This window comes from Sciurus carolinensis, chromosome 1 (assembly GCF_902686445.1).
Source record: "Sciurus carolinensis chromosome 1, mSciCar1.2, whole genome shotgun sequence".
Taxonomy (NCBI): domain Eukaryota; kingdom Metazoa; phylum Chordata; class Mammalia; order Rodentia; family Sciuridae; genus Sciurus; species Sciurus carolinensis.
In genome coordinates this window covers 101,780,758-101,805,955 of record NC_062213.1, presented here as the reverse complement: position 1 = coordinate 101,805,955, position 25,198 = coordinate 101,780,758, and the positions used below count along the sequence as shown (strand labels likewise).

At 38.6% G+C, this 25,198-nt stretch overlaps 1 protein-coding gene across 11 annotated transcripts in view; it reads right to left on the bottom strand.

Annotated features, from left to right (window-relative positions):
- The window catches only part of Pde4dip (phosphodiesterase 4D interacting protein), a 204,053-nt gene that overhangs the window by 130,201 nt on the left and 48,654 nt on the right, over positions 1-25,198 (bottom strand). For 8 of the 11 annotated variants that reach the window (XM_047551316.1, XM_047551336.1, XM_047551351.1 and 5 more), the window contains exons 3-4: positions 22,730-22,881; positions 2,861-2,971 (exon numbers count right to left, since the gene is read on the bottom strand). In XM_047551316.1, coding sequence (XP_047407272.1) covers positions 2,861-2,971; positions 22,730-22,881 — 263 coding nt within the window. Of the gene's footprint in view, positions 1-2,860; positions 3,208-3,230; positions 3,270-22,729; positions 22,882-25,198 lie in introns of those variants that run through there. The other 3 variants (XM_047551425.1, XM_047551369.1, XM_047551392.1) reach the window with 2 other exon arrangements.

Here is a 25,198-nt window from a genome sequence, read left to right as displayed (position 1 = left end):
AACAGAAACAATAAAATAATTAATATTCCCAATAGATTTGCACTGCTTATATGTTGCATAAGCATTGGTTTTCTTTAAAGAGTTATGCAAACAGCTGGGTACGTACCCATGGTGCATACCTGTAATCCTCGTATCTTGGGGGCGCTGAGGCAGAAGGATTGCAAGTTCAAAGCTAGCCTCAGCAACAAGTGAGACTGTAAGTAACCTAGCAAGACCCTATTCAAAATTAAAAGGGCTGAAGATGTGGCTCAGTTGTTAAGCACCCTTGGATTCAAACCCTGGTATCAAGAAAAAAAATTACATAAACAGTGTTCAAGTTTTTGCAGATTCTAATTAAATTGAGTATGATTTAATGTTTTTACATATTTACTTTTAAAGAAATGTCCTTTCAACAGCTAAAGAAAAATAAAGATAAGTTTGGTAACAGAACAGTACTCTAAATTTTCATCTGAACCACCTGACTTACCATGTGAGAATGGGCATGTTACCCTTGATATCTTTTCATCAACACTGCTGATCTTTAATCCTAATTCTAATCTTGTGGAATCATGATGTGAATAACAAGCATTAACATAAGATGCATTCAGGGAAATATATGAGGGTGAGATTATAAAGAGTCAAACCTCAACTTCATTTTTAAAATACCAGAATAACTATTACTAAGAATACAACTACTACCTTCTAATATGACACTGTTTACAAAGTGCTTTGACACAAGTTTTATTTCATCATATGATGCTATTTATTCATACAATGAATAATTTTCAGTGCCTGTGGACTTATTCATATTGCTAGGTCTACACAGGTTAGAACAGACTCAGAGAGGTTAAGTGGCTTGCCTAGTTCCCCTGATTGTCCATGGGTCCTAATCCAGTGTTTCCTCATCCCTGGTCCTTCCATCAAAACAGAACTGTCCTGGTGTCTATCAATCTCTTATCATTTCCTAGTGTAATAGACTAATTTCAATCTCTTATCATTTCCTAGTGTAATAGACTAATTTCAACTGTGATGTTAATTGAAAGTGCTTTTATGTGTTCTGCTTCTCAAATCATAACAGCATTACAACCTAAACCTGTAGTGCTTTTCAAATAACCATAGTCAGATGAGAAGAGTAATGTGACAGGCAGATTAAACAAAGATTTGGTATGATGGGAAAGGAAGAGGACACAGAAATTTGAAATCCTCCAAATCATATGGAACAATACTGCCTGACCACTCTACTCAAACTCAAGATGAGGTAGAGATAGGGCAATACCTACCTTCTGTATGAGACCCAGGGGTTAGACTAGAGTGGAGCAAAAAGGCTGTCACCTCTGCATGTGTCAGTGTGCTGTGACTCGCTTCCCCCATACCCTGTGCAGCTCCTGTAATCTCATCAGCCACACTTTTCCAGAAGAGAATGGTGCCCTCTCTCACATCCCACCCAAAGTATGCCCTGAAGATGGTCTCTTTAGCCAGTGCAGAGCAGAGGATGAGACAGAATTATTCAAGCAGTAGTTTGGTTCAAGCTAAAAGAAAATACTTTCTCTCAAATAATCTAGAAAATTGCCCCTTCTGACTTGCTTTCTACTGATGGGGAACTTTCTCCCTTTGCACAGGGAACAAATTTGTTCAGTATTCATTCCCTGAGGCAAATACTGCCACTTATGCTCCCCTGTCTCCCTCTCTGAGTTACCATCCTTCCTGACCTCTGGCAGCTCCAAGAAGCACACTCACTATATAGCCACATAAAAAATGAAGGGTGAACCTGGGCGAATCTCAGAAAATGTCAGATTATAACATGGAATTTCAGGAAAAATAGGGCATAGTGCTAACTTTCTCAGCAGTCCATGTTAACTGAATTTACCAAACTTATTGTTTTGGTCTCAAAGATATCAGCTATTCTCCAGATCCAAGAAGTTATTCAGCAGCCTGTAACACTTTCCAGCCTTCTTCTGGATAGGATAGGAAAGGACATGCAAATAAAATGACAATGTTTGTTTAGTCCTCTGTCATAAAAAGCAGGAGTTTATAATCTCTGATTTAGCCAGAAGTAACCAGCCCTAGGTTATTCAGGCCACTTCAGATCCATCTGCCCAGACACTAAGAGGTCTAAGGAAATCAATGTTGTGGTAACCAGCTAGGAATCTTAATCCCTGTGACCCATCACCTAAAGTTCTCTTACCAAGGTGCTGTCTCATCTCACTCTCAGCTCAGCCAACACATTCTGACCCATCAATCAAGAGAGTCCTCTTTGCAAAGGAAAGCGACCATTCCCTTTCCTAAAGGGCCAGTGAGTCTACCACTATTCCACAGGTATCCTCTTCTTCATTCTTAGGTGAACTGTTCCTAGTTCACTAAAAATGTCTAAGATCCTGTCTCAAAAGCTTAATCATCTTCAAAACGAACATGGATTTCTCAAGGACGGGGCTATCTTCAGTCCCTGCCCTTTTCTCCAAGGCATCATCCTATGCCCCACTGATCCAGGGCTAGAAGGGACCTTTCTGTAGCAGAATGTAGTCCACCTGCTTAAGTCACCGCCTGTGCCGGCTTAAAAATGCAAATTTCCTTCCTGATTTACTAAATCAGAATCCCTGGAGTGAAGTATAGAATCTACATTTTAAATCAGTTCCCACTATGACTGTTCTGCGCTGTTCCACAACAGGGTTTGAGAGTTTTTTCTGGTTTACTGCAGCCCCCTCCCTTTACAGAGAAGGAAAGTAGAGAGCGGGAGCAAGAGTAGTGAAATGCGCGTGTCCAAGGTCACACACTGCGTTTAGGTGACCAAGTCTGAACTGAATCCTGTTTCTCTCGCTGACCAACACAGCCTAGAATAGCGACAGGTCGCGTAGCCCGCCGCTACCGCGGCCCCTGCACTCACCCGCTTGTAGACGTCCTCCCGGCTGGCCTCATACTTCTGTTGCATGCGCTCCTCCAGGAAGTAGATGCGCAGCTTGAGGCTGAAGTTCTCCTTCTTCAGGTCATTGAGGTGCTGGGACAGAGTGCGATATCCATTAGACATGGTGGGCAACCCATGGGGAGGAGCATGCCCGATCGCCCCCTCACCCCAGGAACATGGTGCAGCTGCACCGCGGCATGAAGCGAGCCGGCTGGGACGCTGCCGAGGTTACCGGACCCCTATGGAGGCCGGGGCTACGGCGACATGGCCCCGGACACTGGCGCTTTCTCCAGGATTTAGGTCTGGGTTCGCTGCTCTGGGTGCTGGAGTGCAACGCGCTTTCCTTTTTTACCTCGGGGAGATATTTGCGGAATCCCTGACAGAGGAACATGCTGTGTGAACTCAGACACAAGTGGTGTAACCCGACTCCAGGCCAGGACTCGGCTGTCACCCTCCTGGAGCCTCCCAGACCCAAGTGTAGGCAGTTAACAGTTTCCAGGAGAAGAGAGGGGTTGACCCCCAGACGTTTCCAGGAAATGGGAAGGGGGAGTAATTCAAGGTGACAGTGGCGGAGGGATTGCAAAGAGAAGGAAATAAAAGGATGCAGAGTACTGTGTAGGGGGTACTTTAAGCTCTTGGTGGCTAATTTGGACCAAAAAACCAAAATTGTTTTAATTAAAAAAAAAAAAAAGTGTGGTCAGAAGCAAGAGTTCTATGGAGAAGAGCACATGTACACAAAATGGCCCACAAAAAGGTGGCCACATGTCGAATATCCTTTCTGTTAGGTGCAAATCTTAAAGGATCTACAAACCAAAGAAGTCTCTAATTCCTTAGGTGATTCAGAGCCCACCTCTGATCAGTTCCTTTCAGGTTTTCCTCCTGATTGTCAATCCCTGAGCGGTTATATTAATGACCTTTATTCCCTGCTCCTCTCCCCATAGTCACCTCTAAAGAAAGAGTGAATCTTCTAGTTGAGTGGAATCTTTGCAAACTGTTTACTAGTTACAGGAGCTCACACAGTCGGTCAAGGGCACCTCCCTCTAGGGAAGAAGAGAGAAGAGAATGTGGGAGGAGCAGAGGGAGGGAAAGAGCCACCCTCCTGGAGCCTGGAGATTTCAGTCATTTACTGGTTCTTAACTCAGGCAACTGCCAAGTGGAGCCAAGCACTCCTCACCAGATCCTGCTCATAAAGCAACTTAAGATCCTTGAGTGACAGCTGCAACATTAGCAGGAAGTATTATTTATGCCATATCACAAGGGACATTGAAGGTGACTAGGAGACAACCGCACAGCACAAATACCAAACACAGGTTCTTGGCTGAGTAATAATAGATATTTTCTAAAAATGAATATTAACATCCAAGCTAAAGAAAATTTAAAAAGTTTATACATATGTCAAGCACTCGCTTCTTCCCCAACCTACCTGCTTCTCCTATTTCCAATTCTTTTCCAACGCTCCACAAAATGATTCAAGTCTATATCTCCTGAGTACCCACCAGGTTGATGAAGGCAGTCTCAACCATCAAAGAGCTGATCAGCACATGTTAAGATATGTTTTACACTATAATGTTCCAAGACTGTGTTTTTCAAACTGCAATCCAGCACACACACACACTTAACTGAAATAAATATTTCACAAAGTAATCGTTACCATCATTATACAGGATATGCTCTAATATTTTCTCTTCTTTTTCTCTTTCTGAATGACCTGTTAAGTTGATTTCATGAACAGCTGATAAATTTCAACCTGCAATTTGAAAAAAACTTTGACTTTATGAAAATGCAGAAGAAAAAATGATTAGTTCTTACTGAAGTGATACCAGGAAAAGCTTTGCTATCAGCTGAATTAGCACTTTGCCTTGAAAGATAGAAAAAGGTTGAATGAATTAAGAGACCTCAGCAGGGCAGAATTAGAACTGCGCATTCTTCCAAATAAATTAGAATTGTAAATAGGCAACACATTTCTTCATGGAGAGTTAACAGTTTAAGCCAAAATATTCCACACTTTAAAAAAAAACTACACTTAAAATTTATTTAACTATTTTCATTAAATCTGCAATTTTGGAATAAATTAATATGCTAGGCTTACAGACCATGAGGAGCAAAATCTAAATTAAAATTAAAAAAATACTTTCCTAAGGTGCAGTGGTGCACCCTATAGTCCCAGATACTTGGGAGATTGAGGCAGGAGGATTGCTTGAGCTAGAATTTCAAGGTCAGGCTAGACACAATAGTGTAAACCCATCTTAGATAAATAAATAAAATTTTAAAAATACCTTCTCTGGTCCAAGTTCTGTTACTAAATAGCTGTCTGGCCTTAAGAGTGTACTTTTCTGGAGGCCCAACTGTCTTCATGTATAAAATGATATGGTTGGGAATGCAGTGATTTTTAAGGTCCTTTTCTGCTTTAAGTTCTTAGAGTGATGACCTAGTTATTATCACTTCCATTTGGGCTCAAGGAGAGTTAGGCTGCCAGATTCTACACTAGTGTTTAATCAAGCTTTGGCTGTCAATTTGGATTCCTTCATCATGTAAGAAAAATTTTAAAAAGTTTTTTTGGGAAATAAAACTGTATAAGAATGCAAGGTATTCTTATTCAGCCTAGATATTTCTGTACATTTATGCCTGTTTTATCCTGTGCCCCTCTTATCTTCTCCTATCTCTCTGGTCCATTTTCTGTGTTTTCTGGCAGCCCCTTAAAATTGGTGCTTAAATGATAGTATGTCCTTTTTGTTGTTATTTTGTTTTCGTACTCTCTCCTTTAGAGATTTTATCCACTTTTAGTTCTATAACTTCTACCTCCCAAACAACTTCTAAATCTTCAACCAGTCTTCTGGATCTAGTCCTCTATGTCCAACTCTTTGCTAGATAGCTCAACTGGAATGTCACACCCTCAAAACAAACTTTATAGCAAATACTTTTGCAGTAGTCCCTTCATTTGTACCAGAATCCACTCCAGCCATCTGTTCTCCATATTAGAGCCAAAGTAATGTTTTCAACACTCAAATATATCCTGCCATCTCCCTTAATTAAAACTCTTCACAGGCATCACATCACTTTTAGACTAAAGGGAAAACCCACCATATGTCTTTAAGATGTCCACCTCTTTTTTTTTTTTTTTCATTCAAGTCTTGTTTCAAATTTCATCCAAACAAAACCTTGCCTTCTACCCTAGCTTTTCTTCCTCTCCTAAAACAAATATTAACATTCAGCAAGTGGTTCATATGCTGCCTTTTGATATTGCTTTTATTATCTTGGAAGGTTATTTACACTGTTTAGAGTTATTTGACTTTTCATGTGTTTGCTCTCCCTACTAGTCAAAGCCACCAAGGAAAGTGTCAATGATTAAATGTCTTTATCTGCTCCTACAGCTCCTACAACAACCTAACACCATCTCTGCGGTAACAATCACACCACTGTGTTGTCACAGCCTGTTTAAAGTCACCTCAACCAAGCTAGAGTGTTTCGAAGGTTGGCAAAGAGTATTTTGTGTCTTTGTATTGTCTACACAGTATTTACAAAGCACTCCAGAAATATTGTAGAGGTGATGAATGGATAATTATCCCATAAATATGTTTTGCTGCTCTGCTCTATTCTCTATGGGCTGGTTTGCCTGGATTATTCTTATAATGTAAAAGGTTTGTTTTAATAATTGCAAAGAAAATACATTTGTGAAAATGGTAATTATAGAAAAATGATGTTTTTTTCACCTAAATTTCTCAGATTGTATGCCCACCCTGACCTTTTCCCTGAACTCCAATTTATGTCTAACTTCTTAGTAGAAATCTCCATTTGAATATAGACACCTCATATTTGTTATATCTAAAACAGAACTCCCTTTCTTCCCCAGCAAACATGATCCTCACCAGACCCTATTCAGTTTGTAACAACTCAGTGTTTATAGTTTTTAGAGTGTCTATAGTTGTTTGGGCCAAAATCTTTTGAGTTTTTCTTGGCTCATTCTCTTTCATATACATCATTTCACCTGTCTGTGGATCTTATTGTTTCATATATATATGTATTCCATGAGCACCACTGCCACTGGAATTTCTACCACTGTGCTCCAAGATACCATCATGTTTATCCCAAGTTATTTGAATAGGCTCCTCTCCTGGTTCCCCTGCACCCACCCTAATTCCCCTACAGTCTATTCGGAACACAGAACCAGAGAGACCCATTTAAAATATGTCAGGTTACTCAGCATGAGAAACCCCCATGTCTACCTCAGAGTAAAGGCTGATATTGGTTCATCAGCCCATAGGCCTGGGGCATTGCATGATGGGAAGCCTCTCTCCTTCCCTCCAATTCCCTCTTGTACTCTTCCTGCCACTCTCTCCCTATACATCCTGCTCCAGCTACAGAGGTTCCCCTTGCTTCTCAGAAATAGTAAGCACGCTTCCTCCTCAGAGTCTTTGAGCTGGTTGATCCTTATGCCTGCTATGGTCTTTCTTTAGATAGCTACAGGATCCTCTTCCTCTCCTTCATCTTGGATCAAATGCCCCTTCTCTAGGCCCCCAATCCCCAATATTGCAATAAATAAATAAATAAATAGGGCTGGGGAGATAGCTCAGCTGGTATAGTGCTTGCCTCGAAAGCACAAGGCCCTGAGTTCAATCCCCAGTACTGCTAAATAAATAAATAAATAAATAAACAAACAAACCACAAATGCTACCTTCTCAAAGAGGTGACTACCCTATTTAAAACCATAACCTACCCATGCCTCTTGCCAGCATCCCATATCCCCTTCATTGTTTTTTTAAATACTATAGTATGAACACCTTCTAAAATACTACCTTTACTAGAATTTCATTTCTCCCCACTAGCATGTAAATGCCATGAGAAAGTTGAATTTGACCTATTGTATTCATGCTTTATCACCAGTTCCAAGAATGATGCCTAGTACATAGTAGGTATTCAATAAATATCTGTTGAATAAAAGAATGGATGAAAATTAACCTGCTGATTTCTTTGGCCTCCCCAAATTTAATTATAATAAGACCCAATTGGAACACAAAATTAAAAAGATATTTTAGGATAAAGAGCATACCTAAAGACACTCCTCCTTCTAAAAAGGGTATTTTAGAAATAAATTATTCTAACAAACTAATGTTAAAATGCAATGCAGAATCTGGACTTGCTTTAAGACTTGTGAAAAAAATAGAGAATAATACTTGAAAATTTATAAGCAAAGGAAAATACAAACTGTATAATGGGGGGGAGAAAAACCAAAACAATAGAAATTAGGAAGGAGAGGTTGCCAGGGAAGGTTCCATAGAAAATTGGTGCCTGATTGCCCATTAAAGGAGGAAATCAGGTTTGGTAGTCTGGAGGGAGAGTACAAGCAATCCAGGTATGCAGAACATAAGTGAAGGAGAAGAGGGCCAACTGGACCGAAGCAAAGCGTACACACCATCTTGGAATAAGGGAACAGAGATGATGAGACGTGAAGAACCACACTGGGTAAATATTGCAAGTCAGGGTGAAGAGCCTTGACTTTGTTCCTTGAGGCAGGTCCTGGCTCTCACTGTGGACAAAGGGTGATGTTGTGGTTTGGATGTGAGGTATCCCCCCAAAACTCACGTGTGAGAAAATGCAAGAATATTCAGAGGTAAAGTGATTACATTATGACAGCTGCCACCTAACCAGTGGATTAATATGGATTAACTGGGAGGTAGCTGTAGGCAGATAGGGTGTGACTGGAAGAAACAGTTCACTGGGGGCATGCCTGTGGGGTTTATATTTTGTCTCTGGTAAGCAGACCTGTCTCTCTGCTTCCTGGTTGATGGGAACTGAGCAGCTCTCTCCTGCCACGCCCTTCTGACCGTGATGTTCTGCCACATCTTGGACCCAGAGCTATGAAGTTGGCCGATCACGGTTTGACCCTCTGAAACTATGAACCAAAATAAACTTTTCCTCCTCTAAGTTGTTCTTGTCAGGTCTTTTGATCATAGTGATGCAAAACTGACTAAAACAGGTGAGGAGAAAGGCAGTGGGGGTGAGAAGAGCTGAGAACTGCCTACAAACAAGATTGTTCTGTTTCTTTGTTTACTGATTATGCTTTGTCTTATTAGTTTGTTTTCTGTAGCTTTATCAAACAAAAACACGCATACTTGGACTGCACATTCAACTTACCAAATAAAGTCTCCCAGGCCAGTGCGTTTTGAGAAGCTCCGTATTGTTCAGAAAATAAAATACTATAGGCTCTGGGACCTCTACCAGATGGAACAGTGTTTATACCTTTGTTCTTCCTTTTTCTCTCAGTACATCTCATATCTATACTTTTCTCTCAAAATGATTTTTTCAAACATGAATGGCTTGTCCCAGTTCCTTCCTTAATTTCTGCTTTCCACCTCTTCCATAATATATTAGCCCAGACTGGAAATAAGACTGTAATAATGACTCAATCAATGCCAACAATAGTAGGAGGATTACAACCCAGCTGTTGTATGTCATGCTCCATTAACATCACCAACTGTCAAGTCAGCCTTTAAAAAACCCAACTCCACATTTGCTTAATCATATTCAGACCCCCCAGATAGCTCTTATAATGAAATTGCTTGAAAACATATAAATCTCTTACCAATCTCCTAAAAATAAAGTTCCACTTCATTAGAAATGATCAATCATCTTGATAGACACATTCCTTTCAAATATAATAAAAACTTCCACAATTCAAACTCTGCTATTCTGATATCTGTGTTAATTCATATCTTTACATTCCTTAAAAATAAAATATATTAAAGTAAGTTAATATGGTAAACAAAGGAATAGGAGAATAGTGTTTAAAGTAACCTCAACATTTTACTATTTACAAATAGATAACAATTATGAAATCATATGCACATTTATCTAGGTGGAGTGGTATAGAATTGTGGAATGAATAATAGCTTTTGAACCAAAGAGATATAGGTTCAAATTCTTGCTCTGCTATTTTCTAATTGTGCCATTTGGGGACAATTACAGAATAATAGTTTACAGTAGGACTGCAGTCAGGAGACGGGGATCTAGACAGACCACCAAGAGGGTTGCAACCATATTGTAATGCTGTTGTTTTGTTTTTCCATCTGAGGCAAATAGAGTGAAAAGAATGGTGGTTCACATTTAGATAATGGATATGCAGAGAAGTATTTATTATTCATTGTATATTCCTGTCATTTGTGAAATAGTTCATAATTTTTTGAGTGGGTAAACCAGAAAATGTTTTTATATTCCTCATTATGTAAGGCATTTGGAAAACTAATGGACATCTTTCATAATGTTCAGAATGTGGTACTAAACATAACCTTAACTCAGTTGTCTGGCATGGTAAAAAAAAATCTATGAGAATCAGTATCTATATACATTTTTCCTGAAAGTAACAAAATAGTAGCTCATAATTTTTCTTTAAAAAATTAACTACTTTAAAGAGAAATGAGGAATTATATATAGGGAGACAGCTATCAACTAGATATAAGGATAAATTCTCTGTCTTGTAGAGATGAATGTAGTGAATTTATTACCCAAATCCTTTCACACATTTATATATCAAATTTTTAGTAAGTACTTAGTTTTAAGAGAGAACAAATTACCTGCCACAAAATGGACTTAACTAAAACTGAAGAACCACTTGTCAGTGATATTGTTAAGTCTTCACATCTCAGTTTGAGAGGACTTTCAAGATCTTCAGTCATCCTGAGAATCTGTTTTAAAAATACTTTCTCATAGAAACAATTCTACTAAAGATGTTCTCCAATGAGAGAACTATCCTTTTTTGAGGAGTTTCAGAATATTCACAAGCTCTCCTATAGCCCTAAAAAAGGTAGTAAGAGTCTATGTACTTATACTGAGTGCTCTGACTGCCTTTTGCTAAGGAAGAGGTGAGTGTAAGGGACACCATACTTCTAAAACAAAAGCAGTAACAATAACTGGAACCCAAAGATGATGTCCAATAGACTGTTTAAACTTTAACTTTTCTTATTCATATTTTCAAGACAGTTTTATAAGAAAGGTTCACAAATGGTTAGGGAGTATTTTCTGTACTTCAGAATCCAATCAAATACAACCTAGGAACCCAATTTGCCTTGGATTGAAGGAGAGGGGCAGATAGGAAGAGTTGGGGGCAGATGAACAGATGGCTTTTTTCACATATACATATTTTATTCCAAATACATGTATGTATCTTGGAATGTCTACACTGTTCTGATAAAATCTGAGTTGCAAGAGTACTTAAGTTTAATTCCTGGCTTTTTTTTAATGACTTAGACATATTAAAAAATTAGCTGGATTCATTTATACTGTCTTTACCACAACAATCACTGACATGGGATTTGACAATATATACAACACTTCTATGTCTATTATTTCCCTGTATCTTCACTATAACCTTTGAAGTATACATATTAGATATCATTATCCCCATTTCCTTACTTAGAAAGAGAGACATCAAGAGTTTAGCTGATTTGCTTATCCAGAAAGAAGAAGGGGAATACAGACTACAATTTCTCAGTTGGACTTCATATTGCATACTCATCAGGGCTTTGGTCATGAGACTATATGTCCCCCGTGAGCCTGAGATTCAACTGTGACTAAAACAGTACCTCCTCTTTATTATGATTTGGATATGGAAGGGTCCCCCAAAAGCTCCTATGTTAATGCAGAAATATCCAAAGATGAAATAATTAGATTATGAGAGACATAACCTAATCAGGCCTAATCAGGTCATCCGAGTTTGGACTGAGTGGTAAGAGGCAGGTAGGATGTGACTGGAAGAGATAGGTCACTGGAGACATGCCTGGGAAGGGTTCATCTTTCCTGTGTCCACTTTCCCTTTCCTCACTCTTCTCCCCAGCCTACATGTGGTGAGTAGCCTTCCTTTGTCTCCACTCTTCTGTCATGATGTTCTGCCTTATCATGGGTCCAGAGCAATGGAGTCAGCTGACCATGGACTGAACCCCTGAAATTGTGAGCCCCAAATAAAGTTTTCCTCTTCTAAGTTGTCTGATCAGGTATTTTGATCACAGTGCTGGAAAGTTGGCTAACATGCCCTTGTACCTGAAGTCCCCAACATCTTTCCAAAAAGTATCCTTCTGTAAATAATTATCCTACTGTCCATGGAGGACCTGACCATCTGTAAAATTCACTTTCTCCACTTTCAAGAGGAATAAACCAAAGATGACCCCCCAAAAGGTTAAACATAATAGTTAACATATGACCCAGAAATTCCTCCCCTAGTTTCACATTTAAGGGAATTAAAACCATATGACCCTATAACAACCTGTACACAAATATTCATAGCAGCATTATTCATGATAGCTCCAAGTGAAAATATCCCAAGAGTCCTTGAGTTGATGAATGAATAAATAAAATTTAGTATATCTAAACTTTGGAATATTATCCAAATATAAGAAGGAATTAAGTACCCATACAGGCTGAAACATGGAGGAACTCTGAAAACATCATGATAATATTAAAGTAGATGGGCACAAAAGGTCATATAGTATATAATTCTGTCTATATGAAATACTGGGCTGGGTTGTGGCTAAGGGGTTGAGTGTTTGCCTAGCACAAGTGAGTTTGATTCTCAGCACCACATTAAAAAATAAAGATATCATGTCCATCTACAACTAAATATATTTTAAAAAAGAAAAATAAATATCCAGAATAGACAAATCTATGAAGAGAAAAAGTAAATTAGTTGTTCCCAGGAGCTTATAAGCTAGGAAGGAGATATAGGGAGTGATTACTAATGGAATGAGGTTTCTTTCTGAGGTGAAGAAAATGTCCTGGAGAAAGACAGTGGTGTACAGTCGTACAACTCTGAATCATAGGCTATAGAGGGGTGAATTGTGAGATCTAGCAATTATATTTCAATAAAAGCATTATTTTTAAAAAAGAAATCAAAACTAGGAGAAGTTAACTTGCTCATTTTCCCTTTACAAAAGTTTTCTATAATAAAGATTTAATTATAGTTAAATTCAATTCAACTTAAAGGAAAATGGTTTAGAATTCATCATGTCTAGATGTTTTGCATATTAATCCTACTTAAATTGTAGGGCACTAACAGAGAAGCTACATGGAGTATCCTTTTAGTGGCCTTCAATACTGATTACTCATAGACTACTATGTTTTATCCAAAGCTAAAGTTTTATTATAATCCTCAGATAAAACAGATCCAAACATATGATCCACTCTATATTTCGATGCAAGAAAAACGTACACATTAGGCTGTCCTGATGAATATTTATAATGTTTGTATACCACATTCTAACAAGGAAAATGTCCATAGAAGTCAATCAGCTTAGTCTTCCACTCATCAATCCTTTTACTGAAACACAGGGGTTTCCGCTTAGTGTTCCAGAAGTCAACTACTGACACCTCAGAAAGAATAGGGATGCTTCAAAGCCTTGACTTTTTTCTTTCGGATTGCACAAGAAACAAATCTCTTTTAAAACTCTCTTTCTGAAATTTCTATGTAAGTCTTAAAGTTTCAGAGTCTTTTAAATGCTAACCTATTAATACCATTCCACTTTCTCCCCTAAAACTCAGAAGCACAGCCTTTTCTTAAAATAACTGGATGGATGACAGGAGAGCTAGCAACAGGTTGATTAATAAACCCCATCTTAGACAGCTTTAGCATGAGCATAAAGAATGAGGGTTCAGATGATGTTCCTGCCGCCTCTCCCCACAACAGACACACAACCACACCACCCCCAATCCTGGAATAGCAAGATGTCGTCATCAGCATCACACTAGAGTACTGTGAACTATATAAAAACAAAACAAAACAAATAACAACTTCCCTGGCCACCAAAAATAGATAGCCCAGACAGAAATAGTGCTGCCAGAGACAGTTAAATGAGCTGCAGGGCAGAAATGACAGTTGAGCTGCAGCCTTGCCTGGAGCTCCCGAGGACTCTCTTAGGTTCCAAACTAGATTCTCCCTCAGGTTAGCCCAATCAACGCCTGCAGGACTTGGTGTTTGTCCACAACTGATTCAACTCAGAAAGATTATTTGTTAAGCTACTAGAATTCAGGGGAAATGCCAATCAACAGCCTCTTCTTTTCTCAGGATTTTCAGTAATCCTTTCTCCATTCTTCCCTAGACATTAAGGCAGTTTTGAAGTCATGACTAGGATCTCCTTGTGGTCATAAGAGCTAAGAGTTCACAGTGATATCATGTACTACCATAGATTGGTCAGCAACAGTGCACTAACCAAAAGTAGAGGGTGAGACACAGCCAATGTGAACCCAAATTGACATTCTAGTGCTCCAGTCATGACAAAAAGCTTCCTTTCTGAACTATTTCTCTGCTCCCTCTAGGACTTTGCAGGGGTAGCAGCATTAGCATGCAATGTCACTCCTCTTCACTCCCCATTCAGCTCTGATGTTAACTACAATTTGCCCTTAAGTATTTAACTTAGATATTAAAAAGGCTACTGGACCCTAAGGCCAGGCAAGGGCCTCCATCTGGGGCTTTCACAGCATTATGCACTTATTCTTACTGTGATCTTTACCACAATCTATTAGGATGATCTGTTTGGTTGTCTCCCCAATTACATTTAGAGCTCCTTAACAGCAGAAGAGATCTTTTCTCCCCAAAATGAAAATCACTTCACTGATTTATTGGTTTGACTGTTGTTGTGTTAATGATTATAAAAGTACTGTTTGTTCCAGCTGTTCTCTTCCTTTCAATGAATGGCATAACCTAGCAGTTGCCCAAGCAACTTGATGATGTCAAGAAAACTTGGCACAACAAAGTACAACAACAACAACAAAAAAAAAAAAAAAAAAAAAAGAAAGAAAGAAAGAAAAGAAAGAAAGAAAAAGAGAAAAGAAAAGGAAAGGAAAGAAAAAAGAAAAAGGGGGGCTGGGGAGATAGCTCAGTGGGTAGAGTGCTTGCCTTGTAAGCATCAAGGCCCTGGGTTCGATCCCCAGCACCCAAAAAAAAAAGAAAAAGGGTGGGGGCATGCTCACTATGTACTTTGCACTCTGCTAATCATTATAGTCAGTAGTGAAAAGACATTGTGTGCCTGCTATTATGGAGCTCAGATTCTAACAGGGAAGATGAACTATGAACAAATAATTCATAGTATTAAAGGGAAAGTTCAAGATATTCAGGAAATTTACAGTTGGGTGACAACTAAGTTATAGATAGGAATGAGGAAATAATTTGGTGGTAGGTCGTCCTTGGCCTTCTTCTCCTTCACTTATTCTATACCCAATCAACAACTCAGTCTTGTCAATTGTGCTTTTGAAATCTCTTTCTTTCATTTGTTCATTTATCTCATTCCTCTGCTGGCATCATGACCAACCTTTGCCTTGGATGTTGAGCCTCCTAACAGTTCTCTCTGCCTTTAAACTTTAGTCTTCCAATCCACAGTCCATGCAGAAGCCAAAGAAATCTTTCTAAAAGGCAGATATGATTATGTCAACTACCTGTTTAAAAACTTTGAGCAGTTCCCATTGAGCCTGGATAAAATTTAAAGCCTTTACATAACTTATAAGGCTACATATACTGGCTTCTCTCATTCTTCAGTCTCAATTTTATTCCACCTTCCTAGTCTCCCATGTTCTAAGGATACTGACCAACTATAGTTTTTTTCTCTCATATGAATCTTGATTCATATTGTTTCTTCTACTGGAACATTGCTCATTCTCCCTCTCCCATCCCATGTTAGTGACTTATTCTTTCTTCTGTTAAAGTAAATCAACTTTTCAAGTTGATTGTTATTTAAAAAAAAAAATCAGAGAAGAATATTCCTGAACTGACACCACAATACCTCATCATCTGGGGCCCAAGAACTGGTAGAATATGCAAATTTTTCAGCCTCTCTAAAGAAAATGACATCCACCACTATGTTATAAGAATGCCTTTACATAAAGAAGTTAAGAAACTCAGGATCAGAGCACCCAAGATTCAGTGTGTTGTTATTCCACATGTCCTGCCACACAAATGCCAACTTTGCCCTAGGGAGACAACGAACTAAGAAAAATAAGGAAGAGGCTACAGAATATGCTAAATTTTTGTCCAATAGAATGGAAGAGGTCAAAGAAAAACATCAGGAATAGATTGCCAAGTCCTCTCCAAGAGTTTCTAAGTCTGAAAGTCAGACTTAAAGTAATAACTTTTAAGAGTAACTATTAAGATCAGTCCTGAAATTAAAAAAAGAAAAGGAAGAAAACAATGCTTGAATAAACATTCACCCTTAAACACACATTTCTGCATACATTCACACCTGAACTCTGTGGGACTAACAGCCAGGACAGGGGCTGACATGCAGCACATACTCAAATACTGAGTGGATAAATGAGTTAACACATAAATGACTAAGGGAATCAACTGTCCCCACAGAGACATAATAAAACTATGGCTAAGAAGTCAGACTTTGGAATCAGTATACTTATATTCAGATCCAGATCTAGCACTTGCTAGCAATTACTAGCTTTTCCCTATCATCACTGAACCTCTGTGTCCAAGTGAAGATAATGATAATATAAACCTAAAAGGCCTGTTAGGAAAACTGAATAAGATAATGCAAGTGCATCCATAGAGCTGGGCACAAGGTAAGCCCTCAATAAGTATTAATTGGCATCCTTTCTATTGCTATTTTTAAATTTTATTATTTTTAAATTTTATTATAACTAGTAGTTCCATGGGGTCCACAGGAAGAAAGATAGGACTCTCTTCATATAGTGAAGAAAAGAAATGAGGGTAGTAAGATAATAATAAAAAAAAAAAGAATTATTCTGATTTAAAGCCTGTTCTTTGTGGAAGTGGTTGTTTTCTTTTCTGTGTTGGCAGCCATATCTTACAGAATGTTGTGCAATTTTTATAATTTATTCTTTTTGATAAAGTTCTTTTATAATTTTATAACCAAATGTGAGCTAATATGTGCATTTATATACACACACACACATATATACATGTATATACATACACTAAAAATTAGGGAAATGTTTTGTCCTGATAGGTTTAAGACATACTTTCATTCATCAGCTACTCCAATCTTGAAATATTTCATCCTCTGTTGCCTTAAAATTATTTAAATGAGATATTTTATAATTTAAATTTCTGATGCCACTCATCGGGTTTTATACTCTGTGAATGGCAACTTGCATAAAAGTCATGCCTTTTAGTCAGTAGGACATAAGGAAAAAATGGTTATGTTAGATATCTTTGGCAATGATGTTTAGGAAACAAATGTGGAAGTTCTCTGAGGAGTCATGCTTAACAGAGAGAAAAGCTATGCTTATGAACACTGAAAGTTTAGTATCTCCCTCCTCATCTGATAACTTTTTAAGTGCCTTACGGACACAAGTGGAAACAAAACCAGTATGCTTGGACACTGGTTACAGAAATGTAAATGCCATTTTTTAAAATTAAAATGCAGTTTACTGGTAGCATTCATTTTCTAAGGCTGTAATTACAGAGAAACACACAGAAGCGCGGAAATTGCAAAACATAAAGGCAGTGCTGACATGACCCAGATTCACCTAATTAGCAAAGCATATCCAGACTCTGATAATTCAGAGTTCCATAAAAGAAAAAAAAAAAAAAAAATTTAAAGCCCTGCCATTTTAGCACGTTTTTCTTCTTTCTTCTCCCACCCCAGAAACTTCAAGACCCAAGTGGAAAAGTTTGCCAGGTTGGGCGGGATCTCAATAGGCTGACTCACTGTGGTTAGATTCAGACTGCCAGGGAAAGCTGGCTTCAGTCTACAGTTAGAACACTGCAGCTGGTTAAAGGCAACATTACTAGAAAATGTGTAAACAGAATGGAGCAGTGGAGGCCTTCTCTGGTTTTGACAAAGACCCCCACCTTTCCATGGCTCTTCCCAGGCTTCTGCCATTTTTAATTCTATGTATCAACCCCATTGATACATAGAATTCCACCAACAGAAACTCTCCTTCCCCAAATGGTCCTCTCATTTTCCCAAGAAACTTGAAATCATTGGAGTTATCCTGGCTTCTCCACTTTATACCCGTATAACTTTGGGTAAGTTGTTTGAGCCTTGTTCTCTTTATGGTATGATGGATGTAATGACAATATCAATCTTATAAATTAGAAAGATGAACACAAAATTAGCTGAAATAAAATATAGTAAATATTTAGAAAAGTGTCTGGTGTATAAAAACTCTCAATAAACAGTGTTTATTATTATTAGCTACTATTATAATCCTCTTAATAAGTTCTGTCAAAAAATAAAATTAAATTTTTTTTTAAAAAGTTAAAAAAGTATTTTCACACACACACACACACACACAAAAAAAAGAAGTCTGCATTTTCCCTTCCTTTACATTTCTAATTTGACCAGTTTAGGCTGAAATAAACATACATTCCATCCTACCCATCAATACCCACTTGAGGACCATTCATTTATTGTGAACACCAACTAGTGGCAGGAGAAATACAAATCCAAAGGAATGCCTAATCTTCAGAACTTTTCAATAAGTTTAATTGATGAACATTTACTGAGTGCTTATCACATACTGAATTATGCCAGATTCTAGAGAATAGAAAAGAATAAGCAAGTGGTGTTTTCTGTCCTCAAGAAGCTTATAATCTGGGTATAAATTCTATGATTAGAGTGTTATAGAAAGCATCCAAAAAAAAAAAAAAAAAAAAAAGCAGGGGACACTGGAGCTGAAATTCGAAGAATAAGGCTTTAACAAGGTGAAGTATGAGAGAAGGTTTTCCAGTACTAACAAAGACATGGAAATATAAAACAGCTTTGAATTACAAGTAGGTTATAATTAATGGAGTTCTTGTGAGAGATAAAATTGGGAGCTAAAAGTGGATTTGCAGTGTACCTAGAGAACTCTGGTAGAATTCTTATCTACATCAGTCTCAACAGGAGGAGCTTATGATTTCTTTTCCAAATGAGCCAACACCTTCATTAGCACCCCACTTCACCAAGTGAGCTCCCTACCTGGAAAAACTCACTATTTTAGATCACACAAAGGACAGGTATTTTCGGGTTCCTGTGATAAAACATTAGACAAATTCCTTTGTTATTCTTTGTGCCTGCGTTTCCTCATGTGTAAATGGGAATAATTGCCATACCTTCTTCACAGAGTTATTGTAAGCATTAAATGAGGTAACACTGCCACATTCTTAGAACACTACTTGACATGTAGGAAGTGATCACTAGCGGTCTCTGCTGCTATAGTCTCCCTCATCTCAGAGAGGCTGGAGCTCGGGTAAATGCTATGACCATTCCTTAGCATAGAAGAAGGAGTTTTTCCTCAACTTTTGACTATAGCCATTTGTATGTAAAAATTATTAATTTTTTTTAACAGTACAGGGGTTGAGCTCAGGTGAGCTCTACCACTGAGCTATGTCCCCAACCCCTTTTTGTTTTTTCATTTTGAGACAGGGTCTCACTAAGTTGCTTAGGCTGGCCTCATTGCAATCCTCCTGCCTCAGCCTCCCAATTTGGTATTAAAGGCATGCACCACCATGCCCAACTATAAAAATTATTTCTGACCTAATAGTCTTGTCAAGATTTATGACTCTGATACATAATAAACTGTAGAACCCAGAAAAAGTCACAATATCTGTGAGCCCTGGTTTTCTCATTTGAAAAATGAGGACAATGATGCTTGTTTCATGTCTTATAAAGACAAGCTAAGGCAACTAATGAGTAGCACACAACCCACTCCTCAAATATACAGATCTGGAAAGAATAGAGATGCAAACTCTTGGTAAAAATCCCCTCATAACAAAGCTGACAAGGCTTAAAATTTAATTAAATCACTCACACATTCAAAGACACAAGTGAAGTCTATATGCTAATTGATACTCTCCTTTCATCATGGGAAATAACACTTATTGGTCTCAACCTGACAACAGAGCTGGGAGTTACCATTTAATTGACACCCAGAAAGGTGACTCGAAGTAGGGTCAAAGGTGTTATTTGTTCCTTTCCTCCCCATCATTCTTCACCCCCACTCCGGCTGTTCACTAAGGGTAGAGAATAAAAGAAAAGAGAAACTATTTGTCTTTGAAGTTTTGCCCTTCTTGTCCCTTTCCCCTGCATTGACATAAGCATCCCTTGTCATTTTCACTTGTTAACTGACCAATTATGTTTTGGTTCCATAATGTATCAGTTTTTGCACTTTCAGTCCGTTGTCTCTTACTCTGGAATCATAGGCATTTCCCCCCAGATTTCCTATAGTGGCAAATATTTTAGAAGCAATCACATTACTGGTACATTAATTTTTTACTTCTCTCCTTGTTTAAGCTCTCCTTCCTTATCTCCCTGTAACCCAGTCTCTCATTGGCTCAACCCATGAGTATACCTCTTTCTTCTCCAAAAATGTCCTCACTGTCTAAAATATTGCACTCTCTCTCTCTGACTAGCAAAATCTAACACAGCTTTGGAGACCTCCCTCAGTATACAGCCCTCATAAGAGGCAATCACTGGTAGAAGGGTCTTCCCCATTTCTTTAATAAAATTAGATATATTCCCCAAGATCTCAGAGTACACTATTCTTATCTCCATGAAAGCACCTGTAAGTAATACATTGTCTGCACTTCTTAATAAACTGTACCTATTTGAAGAGCAGGGGCAATTTCTTAAAGTAATCAATTGTTTGTTGCATGGATAGATTTCCTGGCTGCTCATCTCACCGTGTATTCCTTTGACATCTTCTTCAAGCCCTGGAGGAAACAACCCTTTTCTGACACCAAACCTTTAGCATGCCATTCCTCTCTTGGAGTATAATTACACATCCTTTATCCCAAGACTCTAGACGCCATGCACAGATAAAATCTTACAGAAAATGTCATGGAATTCTGTCATTTTTAGGATAGGACATTGAAATGTGTTATGGTTTGGATGTGAGGTGTCCCCCAAAAGCTCATGTGTGAGACAATGCAAGAAGGTTCAGAGGAAAAATGATTGGATTGTAAGAGTCTTAACCCCATTAGTGAATTAATCCCCTGATAGGTGGTAACTGAAGTGGTAAGAGATGACTGGAGGAGGTGGGAATTAGGGCATGGCTTTGGTGTATACATTTGTATCTGGAAAGTGGAGTCTCTCTCTGCTTCCTGATCAGCATGATGTGAGCTGCTTCCCTCCACCATACTCTCCCACCACGATATTCTGCCTCACCTCGAGCCCCAAGGAATGGAGCTGGTCTTCTATGGACCAAGACCTCAGAAACTGAGAGCCCTCAAATAAACTTTTTCTCCTTTATAATTGTGCTGGTTGGGTCATTTAGTCACAGCAGAGAAAGAGCTGACTAAAACAGAATGTAACCTGACTCCTCCTATATTTTTTTCTAACTAAGGTTTCCTCTAATTTTAAGTCCTCTCATGGAGGCTCTTTATGTAGCAGGTGCTATCACTCATAATCTACTGAAGAATGAATGGATATAAGGATGAACATATACAAGAGCACAACACAGCAGGTGGACTGGCAATGAGTTTCTGACAAAGAAGTGTGTTTTAGCCTCATTGTTACCTACTTATTACTTGATGCATAGAAGAGAGAGATTTAACTATCTCTTATTGGCCTTTTTTCTGTATACTAACTTGGTTTCTGTCAGTAATTCCCCAAATTAAGAAATAAGGACAAATTCATGATATTAGACCTGAACTCTAAGAAAAAAGGACTCAGGACTTTACATCTGAAAGTCAACTGAGCCCTGCTCAACCCCACAGCATCCAGTCATTCATGAGTGGAGGCGACACCCATCATATCTATATTACCAATCATTCTCAGTCACAAGAAACACATGGGAAGACTGCCTGTCAGGGCTCCCCACACAGCTCCAAGGAGCTCTGCAGCTCTGCTCAGCCCTTCTGCAGTAGCAGATCCAAAAGGTGGGGGAAAGGAGGGGCCTAAGGTGTTGCTACCCCACTCTCACAACCAGACACACAGCTTTCAGAGGTTCAGTCTTCAAACTCACTTATTATTACTAAACACTCTCTGATTTAAAAAAAAATCAGTATGCATGACAACTCTGAGCAAGAAGACCAAGAGTGAGTTGTTCAATTTCTAAGCACATGTTATACGGAACATTACTGCCCAGGCAATATCTGGTAGGAAGTACTTGAAGTCCCAGGAAAACATTCATAATTATAAGATGAGGAAAGACAGGATAAACCATTTCAACACAAAACTTTTTTGAAAATGGAATTTTCAAAGAATTCAATTCAAGAGTGAAAGAAATCCACTTATCCAGGAGCTATTTGCACAGTACTGAAGGGAGGTCTGCCCACTGGGTAACCCCCAGGGGGCACCAAAGAGCTGTTTCTTTTTTTAGAACATGGGTATAAGACATTATGGGTGCTTCTTTCTGGACCATGTAATCCCAGCAGACAGGTCCTATTATACAGACTTCCTGGGATCAACCCAGCTCCCAAAGAGCTGGGGCTCTATATTACAATATCAGTCATTGCTCTTGACCGAATCTAATGACAAGCAAGGAATATCAAGCAACATGGCTAGATGCTTGATGAGAAGCAAATGGTTCTAAGAAACCTCACAGAGCAGAAAATACCCAGATCTCTGGAATGGTCCAAGACAGTCACAGAGAATATAATGCCAGTTGACTACACTGGGACTCCTGGGCTTACTATGTTGCAGCTACAGAACCTTAGAGTGCCACTTAAATTTCCTGACTTAATCTGAGAAATAAAACAAGAACAAAATTGATGAAACAGAATTTATTGGTACAGGCAAATATCCATAAACCACAGTCACCAGTACACAGCTAACAGAGCATATGCTTATGGGGACTTGTGTTCTTTAAACACCATTACGATGACTATGCTTATAACTCCAACTAATCTATACATCAAGACATCATTATTCCATAGAACTGTTTTTAATTGAAATTAGAGCTATCCACCATGTGACTTACCTTCTCAAAGTCTCGAAGAGCCTGGGTCTGCACCTGAGGGGGCTTCTCAAATGCTCTCAAGAAATGTGTCTGCACAAAGGGAACCTTTTCACCATTTCTCCAAGTCTGTGACTGCACTGGTGGGCCTCTATCTTTAGTGTCACTAAGAAAAGCTGTCAGTGAAAAAGAACAATAACAATAATAGTTTATATCATAAAGGCACATTGATGGTTCTAAGTGGCATATTTCAGAAGATTTTGGTTACTACAAAATGCATGCCAATTCTAGACCAAATAGAAAAGAATTCATATAAAGAAGCCTATGGTAGATCATATTAAGGATAGTTCCCAATGAAAAAAGTTACATTAGTTTGTATCCACACTCCATCGAAATGTGGTGTTCCTACTCCTCCAACTAAGTAGAATTTCTCCAGCCCTCAAAACTGAGGTGGCCCAGTGATTTGCTCTGAGTAACAAAATGTGATGAAAATGACATTGTATGCAATTCCAAAAACTACGATTCATAGTGAGAAGCTTTACTTTTCTGCTCTTGCCTTTTTAGACCACAGCGCTATAAAGCCCAGTTTACCAACTGAAAAAGAAAAGGCTATGTTCTGGGAAATGAAGATGCCCCAGCTAATAGCTAGTCACCATCTGCTAGACATGTGAGCAAGGCTATCTTGGACCCTCAAGCCAGGCAAGCTGTTAGATTAGTCATTTCAATGACCCCACATGAGACCAGCAGAAAAAAAATGCCCAGTTTGTCAACACAGAATTGTGAGAAATATACAGCATTGTTTTAAGCCAAGGGTAAGTAAACCTATCCTTAAAGGGCCAAACAGTATTTTAGGTTTGTGGGCTTCGTAGTCTCTGTCACAAATACTCAGTTCTTCCCGTGTAACTCAAAGCAGACACAGACAATACATAAGTGAATAAACAGGACTAAAATAAAATTTTATTTATAAATACTGGGTGTTGGTCTATGGGCTGAAGTTTGCTGATAATTTTTTCTTTGGTACCTGGGATTAAACCCAGGGTTGCTTAACCACTGAGAAATATCCCCAGCCCTTTTTATTTTTTATTTTGGGAAAAGGTGTCATCAAGTTGTTTAGGGCCTCCATAAATTGCTGAGACTTGCTTTAAACTTATGATTCTCCTGTCTCAGCCTCCCAAATCACAGATTACAAATGTTTACCACCGTATCCATATGAATCCTGTTTTAAGCCACTAATGGGGTGGTTTGTTACAAAATAATTAACTAGCCTTTAAAAGGAAAGAAAAAGTTACTAGCTAGAAGTATTTCTACAAATCTAAGATAATTTTTCAGGTTACTATTTAGGAATAATTGTAGTAACCAATACCTTTATAGGGCACTACAAGTTACAAAACAATTTCACATGAATTATTGCATTTATAGAGTCACAGCAACCTGTGAAATAGACCAATGTGATTATTGAATCCATTTTACTCATGAGTAAATAAAGGATCAGAAAATTTGCTTATCCAAGACCAATCCCACGTTCTCTCCACCCATTTCTCTTAGCAGTATGCTAATACTGTGTTAAATCTAAGACTCAGGGGGAAAGAGACAAAGGGGTCAAATGCTGACCACTCTATTAACCAAAAGAAATACTCCTCTTGGAGAGCCTGTTAACCCTATCCCTGGTTCTGAGAAGTGACATTATGAAAGAATAAGGGCCTTAGTCAAGAATGGAACATAGAGGACCTCAGACAGGGAGGGCTAGGGTTATGGTCAAAGGTAAAAGACAGAAAGTTATATCTTTTCTTGGCTGAGAAAATAGGAAAATGAGCCTTTATTACAAAATTATTCTTTTTACATTAGAAAGAATAAAAGTCATGGCAATACACTGAGTTCCACAGACAGCATCAGAGCAAGTGAGAACAAACAGGCCTTGATGACCCCACACCCCAACGAAAAATTAGCTAGACACTGGGGCAAAGGAGTTCCTAAGGAACAAGAGGCAAAATGTCACTCTATCCTTTTTTCTTTTTCTTTTCTTCATTCTCTCCTTCCATTGCTCTTTCTTTTTGCAAACTTGGCAGAAGGAGCATGTTACAGTTTGGATCTTAAATGTCACCCAATGGCTCAGATGCTAAAGCCTTGGCCATCAGCCTATGGCACTAAAGGGAGCTGGTAGAACTTTTAGAATGTGGGGCCTAGTGAAAGAATGTTAGGTCACTGGGGCTGTGCCCTCATAGGAGGTTTTGGGGGCCCTGGCCCCTTCCCCTCTCACTTTGCCTCTCTGCTACATGAGGTGATCTGATTTCCTCCAGCATGTGCTCCTGCCATGATGTACACTCTCTCATCACAGGATCAAAAGCAATAAAGCCAAGCAACTTGGGACTGAAACTATAAGCCAAAATAAATCTTTACTCCTTTCAAGTTGATTTTCTTAGGTATTTTGCCACAGTGACAAAAAGTAGAGTAACACAGAGCACAAGAAAAAGCACTCAGGTGCTTTAGTCAACT